General features: G+C 38.6%; 1 protein-coding gene across 8 annotated transcripts in view; it reads right to left on the reverse strand.

Annotated features, from left to right (window-relative positions):
* Positions 1-13,801, reverse strand: part of cep128 (centrosomal protein 128) — a 57,260-nt gene that overhangs the window by 17,417 nt on the left and 26,042 nt on the right. For 6 of the 8 annotated variants that reach the window (XM_017302314.1, XM_017302312.1, XM_017302309.1 and 3 more), the window contains 3 exons: positions 9,913-10,077; positions 8,338-8,502; positions 1,504-1,566 (listed from right to left, as the gene is read on the reverse strand). In XM_017302314.1, the coding sequence (XP_017157803.1) occupies positions 1,504-1,566; positions 8,338-8,502; positions 9,913-10,077 (393 nt within the window). The remainder of the gene's footprint in view (positions 1-1,503; positions 1,567-8,337; positions 8,503-9,912; positions 10,078-13,801) is intronic. The other 2 variants (XM_017302310.1, XM_017302315.1) reach the window with 1 other exon arrangement.

The following is a 13,801-nucleotide window of genomic DNA, read 5'->3' on the forward strand; positions in this document are numbered from 1 at the left end:
TAAAAGTCCATTAAAAATGCCAACTTTGCATGATTTTGTAAATTATGATGACTGAATGCAAAGTGGGCTGCACAGTGGCGCAGTTGGTAGAGCTGTTGCCTTGCAGCAAGAAGGTTCTGGGTTCGATTCCCAGCCCCGGTATTTCTGCATGGGGTTTGCATGTTCTCCCTGTGCATGCGTGGGTTTTCTCCGGGTACTCCGGTTTCCTCCCACAGTCCAAAAAAAACATGACTGTCAGGTTAATTGGTCTCTCCAAATTGCCCCTAGGTGTGAGTGTGTGTGTGCATGGTTGTGTGTCCTGTGTGTCTCTGTGTTGCCCTGCGACAGACTGGCGACCTGTCCAGGGTGAACCCCGCCCCTCGCCCGGTACGCTAGCAACCCTCCCGACCCCACTAAGGGACAAGGGTGTAAGAAAATGGATGGATGGATGAATGCAAAGTTGGTATTTTTAATGGACTTTCAATTAAACTTTTAGAGCAACTTTGTATTAAAAGTGTCATTATTTACCGAATGACACTTTTACAACAGTCAAACATTCATAAAGACTTCTTTATGTTCATAACAGGTGTTATGTCAATTTTATGACAGTGTCATATCAGTCTTATGCACACCCCTTCAAATAAAGTGTTACCTAATTAGTTTTTTTTGCTGCTTTTTGTTTATGTATTATCCATGTTTAGCATACTGAATGGAGGAAGTTAATGCGAGACAACATGCTAGTGATTCAACTTCAACTATCAAGTGAAAAGCTTGATAGTTGTCTGCAAAAAAAAACAACAAACACTAAAATAACGTACCTGATACTTACCTATGAGTTTTACACAGCAATAAAACTAGTTGGAACATTTTTACATACAGTGCACACACGTGGGGAACATACACAGACAGTTGCAGTGGGTTAATTAGACAAATGATCACACTGATTTTATGCATGATAATTAGCATCAACACCTCACTGGGGTTTTTTTTTTCTTCACATCTTTCCTGTGTTTTCAGCCTAATTATAAACCAGTATTTTTAACCGTCCTCTCTCCCAGTTCTGCTTTGGGTGAAATAACGCAGCAGTGTGCTTTAATTTCATACGAGCTTTGTGACAAAGCATTATGTTCACAAAAATAACTATAAGAAGGACTGACGTTGGAGAGAGTTTTGATGTGGGAAATAGATTGTGGAAAAATTATTGTTTTTTGTTTAAGTGGCGGTAACATAAACACTACAACAGTTGGAAAAGTTAATCCTCAGTTGACCAATCAAAACACAACCAACTTTCTTCACTTTGTGAAGGAGGTTTGTTTTTGTTGTAGCTTAGGAATAAAGGCAATTCCGCTGCCTTTATTTTGTGCCTCATCTTAAAGCAGAAATACACTTGGGAAAAAAATCCGGAAGTAGAAAAAGTAAACAGTGAAATTTTACAGATTTTCAGATTCTGTGCAAAACATATCTAAACACAAATGATACAGAAACATCTGCATCATTGCGTGAGTTCTAACAAAACTAGCATACCTTTGTCTCAGCGAGCCAATGATGTGGATCCTTCACTAATCCAGGTCTCTGGGAGATCACCTGCTAAACCAGAATAAAAATAAATGCAAATATGAGCGGGAGTACCGTTCTTATCATACCCTGCAGAATCCTGCTGCCCATTCTGAAGTCTGAATATTAGGGAAGTTTCAGCATGAACCAAGAGATATTTAAAGAGAAACTACCAGTTACAAAACATAAAGAGGAAAAAAAAACAAAAGGTGGGCAGACGAACCAGATAGAGGAGAGATGTCGAAACCCTTAACCTCAGTGAGAAGCTCCTGTCAACTTAAATTGCAGTACATGTGTTTAACAGCGTATGACACTACACACACACCCACATTGGTGCATGCACACCTTTGAATAGAGGTTGTGTGTGATAAAAATGAGCTCAGGGACTGTGTTTCAGTCTTCTTGGACAAGCTTGACAGCATCAGCGATGCAAACTGACTGCCAGCTCTTAATGAGTGCCGACATTCACTCACATGCACACGCACGCACGCACACACACACACGCACGCACGCACGCGCGCACACACGCACGCACGCACGCACGCACGCACGATCGCACAGAAAACAATACACAGATAAGCAAAACTGTGACGCTCGTTGGAGAGCATCCGTCCATCAATGCTTAGATGAGACAGCTGTGCGGGTTACCAGCCCACTCAATGTTTCATCACCTCTGTTGCATGAAACAGCAAACACATGTTCACATTGGTACATAAAATAATAATAGAAAACACATTTTTTCCAAAAGCTTTCCCTGTGTAGAGCAGTGGTGTGTGCAGACGTTTTATCTCACTACACTGTTTTTTAAAAAAAGTACTAAAGGAAAGAAAGATTTCAGAGGGACACTTTGTCCAGAGGAAAAAGGACAGGTGCTCTAGCACCACCTAGTGTCTATGTGTGCATGTCATTGTAATAGAGTAATAGAGCAATTCTCTCTACAATAAAACAATAAGTTCATTAAGTTTAGTTGTCTATTTTAATTTGTAGTAGTTCCAAAAGGTGTGGGATGCCTCAATTGTAAAAGACAAAAATTAAAGGGGAAGTATTATGTATTTTCCAGCCACATAGTGCCATTTTATAGCACAATCAGGAAACTATGTTAACTTAAGTTGTTATAAAAATGTTTATATATATATATATTCATGATATTTTAAGCAGCCCGAGGCAAAGATGTATAACTCCACTATCCAGACAAAATTTGTTGAAACATTTTAAAACTTTGGGAAACCCCGATAAGAAATGATAAATAATTGCGGAATCTGAACCCGGTCACGGAGTGACTGTCCACTGCATGGCAGATATTACTCTTGTTAGAAGCTTGTATATAAGAGCAATTGCAACCTTTAGTTGAAATTTATCTAAAATCAAAGATATGCAAATACTGACCTTAATTGACTAATTTTTCTCCGCTCAAATTGAAAGCGGCAACAACGGCTACAATGCTCCTTTCACTTCCAAGGAGGAGAAAGTGCATTTGCAAATGTTTTATTTTCAAAGGTAAAATAATAAAAAATAAAAAGAGTAATGCAAGCAAAAGGCTAACTTCATACCTGTAAAAACGGGTACAAACTTGGTGCCACTAAAGCTGCAGTATGTAAAATGGAAACAGATCATTCGAGGATGTGCTGACACCATCTCTTTATCACAAAAACAAAACCATAAATCTCTTCAGGGTGCAATGGATGAAACAACAACACACAACCAGAGAAGCATTGACAAAATATTGGAAAAAGCAAAACAAAAACACATCTTCTTGTTGTAAACACACCTTTGTGACAAGGTGTTTATGCATACTGAACAGAATAAATAGCAGACTTTTCTTGAACCCCCCTCTGTCCTGAGTTGTACCAAACAACAATGCTGTCACACATGCTCAAAGACCCTTCTCCCCCCACCCCGCCTCCGATTGTCATTCGAAACCAGGCAAGATGAATTCCTCAAGGTTCTCTGCTTTGGCGTCTCAAAGCGCGGCACAGCCGTGCAAAGGTCTCCATCTCTGGGAGACCGCGGCGATACGCCAGAGCATGTGACCGAGTGGGAGGAGGATGAGACATGTCTTGGTTCCTCTCAACTTTTTCCTCGAACCATCAAAGCCTGTTTGGCTCGGCGGCAGACAAAAAAGGAGGTGAAACTGCTGAAAAACGTAACAAGTAGGCAGGGAGTTGAAAGTGCTGTCTGTGGGCTTGAAGTGGGGGGCAGGGGGAAATATTGCCACTACTTCTTCCTTTCTTTTTATTTTTTATTTTATTAAAACGGAGGCGACGTAGAGTAGGAGGTTTTGCTACCTCTAATTTAAATATACGACTGCCTGGTTTATGTCTCTTTCAGATTATGAGGAAGTGTGTGGTGTGTTTTTTTTTTTTTTTTTTGGGAAGCCATATGTTTGTTTCACCTCCCACTGGGAAAATGGAAAGAGACGGGAACGCTGAGATAGAAGCAGATGGAGAGAAACGCTCAGACTAACAAGGCAGCGTAGATGACAAAGAAGGAAGTTTTCAAAGAGATCTCCACTTTGGTATTTCTCTTCGCTAATCATCTGCACAAAAGAAGACAGTAGAAATGAAAGAGAACAGGCGCAAAAAAAGGAGATGCAGGAAAAAAAGGTGCATGAAGTTAAATGATGCAGTGCCTTAGAAGAATATTCAAACCTTACATCTTGTCAAGTTACAATCACAGCCTTTAATGTATAACGATTGGACTATTAGGAGTTAGATTGGAGGGAAAATCTCTGTCCTATTATGTCCATTTTAAAAAAGTCCAGATTTGTGGACGGTAAGATAAATAGTTGTCAATGTCGACTTATTCTTACACCGAAGTTACCATGTCTGATTTTTTCCTTGTTCAGCTTGTTTTATTTGCTGTTTTTTGCTTTGACACTCCAAATAAAATCTGTCATGGGCTGAAAAATCGTCAAGAGTGTACTGTAGAGTTTAGATCAGGTCTAGAAAAATTCAACCTGACCTGGCCTGAGCCAGTAGGCTTTGTGTCTGAGCCCGGTCCGACCAAGTAAGTTTAACCTTCCTGCGGTAAAGTCCTGAATGAAACCGACTCCGAGTACACGTTTACAAGTTTTTTTTTATGTGTGTATGTGGTTTTGGAAACTGACAGTCTGACTGAACGGTATCTGCCCACGCTGCATTCCTCATGAGTCGTTCTAAGACCACAGGAGGCTAATTATAGGCCTGAACCCAAAGTGAACCCGGCATATTATTCTTATTATGATTTTAGCGCTTTCGTTTTTAAGTCTCCCATTTAAGTAAGCAGAGTAACTTTTCCTGTTTTTAGCTTTGCTTAACGTCTTCCAGCTCCATCTTGTTGCTTGTTGTAAACCGCAGGGTGAGTCAAGTGCAAATCAACTGGGATGTGGGACTGGTAGAATTCTATCTCCGCTGCTGCTGGAGCAGAGCAGGGTGGAGCAGCGTGCGCATGCAGGGCACTACGCTTTTTACAGTCTGAGCACTCTGACTTTTTTTCCTCAACAGATTAAACTATCTATTCATCTATTTACTGTATAATAAGTAGATTAACACAACTTTACATCATGGATTCTCGTTTGGATTTCTTTGTCCTGTTTGTATTGTAGGCTTATTAAATGCAAACTTAAGCTTGAGCCATCAAGCAAATAATTCTGGCCCAACTCTTGCATTCGTTGTCCATTCAAGTGTACTTATAAATTTTGGAATTAAAGGGCCAGACAGAAGGTTGTTCATCTTTTAATAAGTTAAAATACAAGGCAACGGTCTGTTTGACTATAGAACAGATTAGAAACCATTGAAGAAAAACCTCTAAAAACTTGATCTTGAGATTTAACAGTTAACAACCAAATACTGATTTTTCCTTCAACTCAGAAAAGTTTTTTCTTGACACACAAAATAATCTACAATTAATCACTCATCAGCAATCCCGTACTAAATTTCCACTTCCCTCCTTCACATTCCCATTTGGGGACTTTCCAGTTGTTCAACACATTATCGTAGTCAAAATGACCAAAGTGGAGGCTGTACAGGGAAAAAAATCTACTGCTAATAAACCCTTTCACTGGTAATAATACCCCTCATTAAGTTGATCACTACTAAGTCTGACTTCTTTTCAACATGATGGATGAGCGATGAGGCAAGGTGTTGGCTGTCAGACTGCATCACCACTGGACCAGAGCAAGAAATCTATAAGCAGATAAAACAGGCTGCCTTCATCAGCCTTCAGCACAGTTGGGGCACTAGGAGCAAGAATCTAAGAGTGTGTGTGCCATGTAAACATGAGGGGGGACATGGGCAAAGCAATAATGTTAGTTGCTAAATCAATGATAATGTCCTTAATTAGTAAAAAAATTAACTGCAGTTTTATTGCTATATATCAAGGCTGGCACAGGTAGTAATCTGTGATGATCCATTTGAATCAATATTTAATTTTGCTAACAAGGTTTTTTTTTCCCCTTGTTTATTTTCTTAAAAATTTAATGTATTACTGCAGGTTTTGTTTGCTGTGTGCTAGCAGAATCCCCCGGCCGCAGTCACCACATTTAGTTCAGATTGTGTGTGCGCGCGTATGTGTGTGTTGCAACAGCCAGTCGTGTTCATTTATTTGTCAGTGTTAATGTTAAATCAAGCATGGCAGAGAAAGTGTATGATTCATTATTAAATGAGCACAGATATAAAAATTCCTGAAGGCCAAAAGAGTCGTAATTATAGAAGTGCTTTAAATTAGGCGATGAAAACCAGCAGGTTTGGATGCTTCGTCAGGTTTAGTCGTGAACCAGAAGTGATGTGTGTGAATTGACATCTAGGGGGAATTGATGGGCTGACAGCGAAGACAGAAAGTAAATAATATTGACTTCTCCAATGCACTTAACACAATTCATCCTGATCTGTTACATCAGAAAGTCCAGAAGACGCAGGTGGGGCCTCAACAATTCCCCAGCTCTCGGGTCTCCATAACAACCATTAGACGCTATCTCGATGCTAACAGGTTGTTTGTGAGTGAAAAATGCCCTTTTTGTCCACTAAGAAGACTAAAGCTACGTTCACACAGCAGGTCTTGATGCTCAATTCCAATCTTTTGCTCGAATTGGATTTTTTTTTTTCCGTAGTCCTTGATGCTACTAATTTAATGCGACCAACATGCAATCTCGATTAAAATCTTGACTTGTCATTACACTTTAGCTTTGATACATAAAAAACTAAACTGACACTATGATCAGAAATATTATTTTTGCTATTTTCTCTACTGCTTGTTCCACCAGACCATCAATAAATATCAGTAAATTTGAAAATATGATTAAATGCAGTTACTGTGTGCAATTTAGTAATATAAACCACACTTTTTTAAAGTAGATGACAAATAGGAATGTGTTTTAAGAACAATATTTGCACAATATTTGTTAAAAAACACATTAATAAGAATGATGTGATGATGTGCTATAAAGTCACAATCATGCAAGTAGGGAATAAAGTTTTTTAAAATCATAATCTTTATCGTTATCACAATAGCGCCACAAAACATTGTGACAAAATTCTAAGTCGCCCATCCCTACTTCAGCCATTGTTTAGGTTCGTATTTTCTGCTTCAGGTTTCTTCTGGAGCAGAAATATGGCGCACGTCTCACATCAATGATGTAAAAATCTTACAAAATCTCACACGACTGTTCAGATTAAAAAAGGTTTGAAAAGTCTGAAACATATCCAATTTAGCACTGCATATGGAAGTGGCTCAAATCTGATTTTTTTTTTCTGGTGAAAAGATCAGAATTGGGCCGATAAGGCTCAAATAAAAAAGTTGAAACTGAGGAAAGAAAAAAAAACTGTCAATCTGATTGAAAAAAACCTTTCAATCAACTTTTTGATTGAAAGATTCAACTTTTTTTTATTTACAAAACACTCCAGATGTGTCTGGAGTAAAAATACAAATGTACACTTTTAAGTATGGTGGAGGACCTGTGATGCTCTGGGCAGCTTTCTTTTCCTAAGACCTTATAAACATTGTTAAAGTGCCTGACATTATGAACTCTTTAAGACAACAGAATGTTTTAAATAAAACTGAAGCCTGATCTTTCAAGAGAATCAACATATCTGGTCAAATCAACACAAAAATCATTCAGTTCAACGTTCTTTCAAGGTCATCCCACTACCCAGGCCTTAAACTTGTATGTATAAAAAACAACTGTAAGAAGTCTCAAGAAAAGAATAATATAATCTAGAGTGTGCAACGAGACAGCCATTGTGATATGAAGCCATAAGATTTATTTTAGGGTTGTTTACACATCTTTAACAAAGCGTGCCAAAACTGAAGGAGTGTGTTACATTTCAACAGGACGTTGAGTCCAGCAAATAAGGACTCAAACCAACAAAGCAAGCTTATGTGATTATCAGATCAAAAAATAACTCGAAACTCCACCTGGGAGTAATTAAATGAGTCCACATATTTTCACAGTTACAGTTTTGGCCGTCTAACCAAAGATACACAAGAGGCATAATCAAACCTTTATACGGGATTTTCTCTCATCCGTATCCAAAGCAACCCCACCTCGCCCACTTCACCCTCACCTTCCACAAGACTTTCCTGCGTTCTCAAACAGAATGATGCCTGTTAGGAAATTCTAATGAACTGCAGGAATGGATTGCAAATCAGGACGCAGGGTGCCTCAAAACAAATGAACCAACTTTTATTATCTTTGACTCGGCTTATTTTCCTGAACGCTAAGCAATAACAATTTGATCGACTTCAAAAGGATTTCTGAGGCATTCAAATAAAATTGGTGGCTTGTAGGTATTTTAAATTTAGCCTTTTGAGTACAAAAAACAACAGTACCTGCAGTTTGTCTTGTCCGTTTCTCACCAGACTCCGACAGACTGCATCCAGTTCCTCCCCGAGAGACATGAGGACCGTCTCTCGTTCTGCTTCCATCGTCACAATCTTCTTCTCCAGCCTCAGAAGCTCAGACTCGGAAACACATCTCTGTTCATCGACGCTTGCCTGATTAGGATGGCAGAGTCGAGTTTGATCATTAGAAATCAGCAATAACTTTTGTTGATCATCAGCATTCTTAATTCTATTTGCGTTTTTAAAGAGTGGGAGAAGTGGAGGGAAAATGGGTTTCAAACATTTTCTTCAAATGAAAAGTCAGAGAAAATGCGGAGTGTATTTGACTTTTTATAAGACTTTTTAAGACCATTTTGAATTAAATTAAAGATTATTGGTCTTAGATAAGGGCATCATTAATAGCCATTATTAATATATTAAAATTGGTCTCAAAAGAACATTATCATTTATTGTGATAATTACTGGGGCAATTTATCATCAGGCAAAATTTGTTAGCATGACAGGCTAAGTAGTACCACAAAATATCATGGAGTGTTTTTTTTTTGTCGTCATACTGTTATGGTAGCCAGGGATAGTGATTAATCCAGACAATAGTGTCTTTATGCTACAATTATTTGAGACATGCTCACTCTACTCAGATGATCTCCATTCCACTCATTGTGAGACTACTAGCACAAATTAATTGGACCTCTGTTGAATTAAATCAGTCACTTTAAATGGAGGAAATATTTGTGCCAATCACTTATTTCTATTTATTTGTTACTATTTTGTAGATATTAGTTTTTATTGTGATATAAAAGAGGTTTTTCTTTTTTTTTGGGGGTATTTTTTTCCATCAAAAAATTCAAACTATGTTCATCAGGAATGATTTGTAAAATTAATAAAAGGAGGAAATATTCAAGGAGATGAATACTTTTTAAAGGTTCTGTAAAATTCTACTTAAACATATTGAAATCTTGTGGTTCCAATGTTTAAAAATAGAAAGAAAAAAAGTAAAACATACAGCAGTGTTCTTTATGTTAGGTTAGTATCACCAATATTTCAGGGTTTCTTCCAGGACAAAGCCAATCAATAAGTCACAGGACAGGAACCTCAGTGAACAGCGCCGCCGTGGGAATACGAATCATTATCTCTACGGCGAGATAATAACCCTCCCATGTTTCATGAATAGGAACCGGGTTTTCTGCACAAGCCAAATTACAAATCAATACACGTCTACCCAGGAAAAATCCACATACAACTTATTAGGTCTGTGTCGAGGAGGTGAGCTGGCATCAATACTTTATGAAAACGCCTAAAGTCACACTGATAAATATGATTTTTTTTTTTTAGCAATAGCTAGGATAATATGATCATATAATCCAAACAGATATAAAAGGAAGTGAAAGGAATAAAGAAGGCCAAGATATACATGTTTGCTTTTAATATGACGCATTAAGCCGGTGATGTTTGAAGTCAGTCCTGCATGTTTTTAGTTTGCACTATGCAGATACTGTTGTAAAATAAAACGGCCTCCATTCACAGATACAAACCCCAAATCCCAACAAGTCGAGCTTGGCTTACTTTGTCTTTCAGTTCCTGCTTGAGTTGCTGGTATTTTCTTTGCAGAAGAGAATGTGCGTCGTCTTTAGTGTGCAGCTGCGCCACCAGCTTATCACACTCATCCTTCATCCTGTCCAACTTGATGTGCAGCGCCACGCGCAGCTCCTTGTCCGACACCGCGTCCGCCTGCAGAACGATGGAGAGGGACGGGTTTTCAGAGCCGCCGTGTACAAACGGGTACCATTTCAGCTCATCGCAACCATGCTAGTTGGATTTTGCAGGTCAAAAAAGGTCAAGTGGTTCCAAAAGTGGTCGTGCATCAATGAACGTATCTATGTTTTGTCAAGTTACAACTGATCTGTTGATTATTTTCTGGATTAACTGACTGATTGGACATCAAAAGATGCTTAATAGATTTTCTTTCTATAGAATTTGAAATGGGTAAAGCTAAAACTTTTACCTAGAAGTTCTAGGTAGAAAATATAGAAAAACAAGTTTTTTAAATCTATTTTTTGTACAGCTAAGGCTAAATTACAACTCTGAATATGTTGTTCTTTCAGTAATTGGCCTTTTTATTTTGTCTGCATACTCCAGCTAGCAATTAATCAATTACTAAGTTATTGAACGATTATTTCAGTAATCAATTGATCATGATTAATCATTTCAGCCCTCATGCTGAAGTCATATTCTTGATCTCAAACGCAACAGAACACGTTTAGGAATCGATTAGAGCTGAAACTTATTAAAACATCAGTGTCTGACCTCACAAATGCTCTTCTAAAAGAATTTCCCTTAAAAGTACTACTAAACTTTGTGAAAAGCCACGCCAGAAGGAATAGCATTATTGAACAAATGGCAAATTAAAGCATTAGTACAATGAGCGGGATGGTGTGTGAATAAAGTCATGAATATGTCTTTAAAAACTCCAGGCTCCTGTATAAATAAAGTACCAAAATAAAATTACAACACATGTTTTTTCATCCACTTCATAATGTCTCCACTTTGTGTTGGTGTATCATATTACTCCTCCACACCTTCCCAAAAGATACTTTCCACTTGGTGGTTGTAACACATGAAAAAGCTCAAAGAATCATAATACGTTTGCCGACTCTGTGTCTGTCCACAATGTCTGAAAAGTTTTAAAGAAAAGCTTCAGAAAGGGAAGTTTGGTAAAAGAAAAATAACGCTACACTCACAAACAAATCAAAGTGTTAGGAAAAACAGTGACAAAAGACAAGAAGAGATAAGAGCGACTTGAAACAAAAAAAATGGGCTAAAAAAGAAAAAAACTAAGCGGGAGCTGGAAATGCGAAATACCAAATTAGAATTGAAGGGAAGGGAAGCAGAAAGAAAAGGATTAAGATAGAGAGAGGCAGCAGTAGGGGGAAGACAGAGTGGAGAAAAAATGTGACACGAGGGAACAAGAAAATTAGAATATTGTAAGCTATTTTCTGACGAGTGACTGTATCGCAACAGCAATATATGCTTTCTGGATGTGTGTGTATGCGTGTGTGTGTGTGGTGGTGTGGTGGGGGGTTCTTTGGGACATCTGGTGCACACCCTCAGGCAAGTTTTTAAAAACATTCCAGCAAATGTCCTTGTCCTTCCCGCACTCAGAAATGACACCATTTCAATGAGCTATGTCAGATATTAATGCCATTCGAGCGGCTAATAGGCTAAACTCAAGCATATCAGGGAGGGCCGCGCCCCTTGAGAAGCCGTACACCCAAAGGGTGGAGGAAGGAGGGGCTCATCATCGGAGATATTGAACATCAGGGAGGAGGGCGAGTCAAGCAGATCCTCTGCTATCTCCGGTGAGCCTTGATGAGACGACCGAGGTCTGATATGTTGAGTTTTTCTTTTTTCTTTTTAAATATTCACGCTTGGAGGTTTGGCACGGCCCCTGAAGAACCGTGGGTGCGCCGCACGCCATTAAGAACGTCAGCGATCCTTGGGTGTATTCGGAGGACAGAGCTACAGCCGACAAAGGAAATTACTTTAAATGAGAGCATTTCCTCCGTGTGTCGCTGGGTCGGAAATATCCCAGATGTTCAGCAAGAATAAATCGGAATCTGATCGCTAATAGGCGCAAAGTACGTTGTGGGCAGTTTGTGATTTTAAACATTTAAAGAGATTTACACAAATTAAGGACGCCAGTTACACCTGAAACATTATGTGGCAATAGAGGCACATTGGATATTTAAGAGGATTTGATTGGGATTTCATAAGAAATACTAAATAATTTCCCCTGACAAGAGTCAGATAAAGAGATTACAACCAGCGTTGTGAGAGGAGACTAATAGGGGCTTGTTTGGGTTTGGAGGCCTGAACTAGAGGTTTCATAAAATCTAATTTAAGACTTTTAAAACCTTTTGTAATGCCATCTTGAATGAAATTTAAGACAGAAAAATATATAAATATAGGCAGTTGTTGGGGCATCCTGCTTTATCATAGTTCATGTTGCTCTCTACCGCCTTTACCTCAAGGTGTCAAGCTTAAAAGCTGTTGATTTTGATCACTGTTGAACTTACAGAAGATGACCAGTGCAGCAAACTGGTACATAAATTTGCCCTTGTCCATGATAGACGCAAAAAAAAAAAAAAAGCTAGCTAGCTAGGTAGCTACAAGAATATATTAGCAGCTAGTTAGCTGGATAACTGCCTTGAGTCACCAAATGCAATGTCTACAAGGGACTCAATCTGTTGTGTGACAGAAAAGTCCCACAAGAAATTAAATAAAAAAATGCACGCATTTAAATAGTCCTGCAACGACAAAATGTAAGAAATGTAAAAAATGAATTTAAGGAAAGCTTAACTTTAAAAAAAAGAAAAGAATTTAAGACATTTCAAGGCCTTCATTTTAGATCAGTGTTTCTCAACCTTTTTCGGGCCAGCGCCCCCCTAGCCTTTATCCAGGTCCCTCAATGCACCCCACCAAATAATTTGTAGGTTACTTTGCACTGACAATTATTTTATTATTAATGTTACTATCATTATTGTAGATGTCTTGAATCTGCGCACCGATTATGTTTTCCCGTACACTTCAGCGCTCCTTACGCTCCTTCACCTCGCTCACATAACGGGGTAAATGTAGCGAGTTTTGCCTTAGACGTATCGGCGTCTGGAGGAGGGGGGCGGGGGTGGAGGCAAGCGTATGCTTCTACGCTCCTTCGTGGGGGGCGCCGATTTATGTTTTCGCATCCACCTGAATAATGTGTAGTTGCGCCCCTGCCCATGACATTTCAACAATATTATTTTACCTTTTATCTGGAAATAGTGCCTGTTTATTCTTGCCATACAGTCCTCTGTATTAATTATTGCTCGAAAGGTCTTGCCATACCAATTTATTCCTCTGTATTTATTTTAGTTTTAGTTTAATCTTGCATTTTGTTCTTCATTCATTTCCATTTAGTTTCCTTTGATTAGTATTATCCTCTCTTGGTTTATTGCTATGTCCACTTTAGTTTCTTTCCTGTTGCTAAATGTATTTTATCATTTAATGACCATCAGTAATATTCACTCATAACCTGCTGCGCCTCCTAATCATATGTTTCACATCATGTGTTGATTTTTCACTGTTCAGCGTCGGATTCTGTTTTTATGTCATAATTCACATCTAGTTCGTCGCTCCATTTTGCCCGCTTCTCATGTTTCAGAATTTTGTGCAATGTGCGCGGTGTTTTTTTTTTTTTTTTAAGCCCCTAAGGTGCAGGGCGGTCGGGAAACGTATCGATGCGGAAAATGCAGACCGACATCATAAACCTTTTAAAACAACGGAAACAATTTCTGTATTCTGATTATTGAAATGTAAAAGTGATGTGGTACCGTTGTTCCATCAAACCCGTTTCATACCGGACCACTTACAGCACCGTGTTAACGCTATAAAATGAACGCTCTCTATCGTGGTATCA

Source organism: Poecilia reticulata, linkage group LG21 (genome assembly GCF_000633615.1).
Source record: "Poecilia reticulata strain Guanapo linkage group LG21, Guppy_female_1.0+MT, whole genome shotgun sequence".
In the NCBI taxonomy this organism is placed as follows: Eukaryota; Metazoa; Chordata; class Actinopteri; order Cyprinodontiformes; family Poeciliidae; genus Poecilia; species Poecilia reticulata.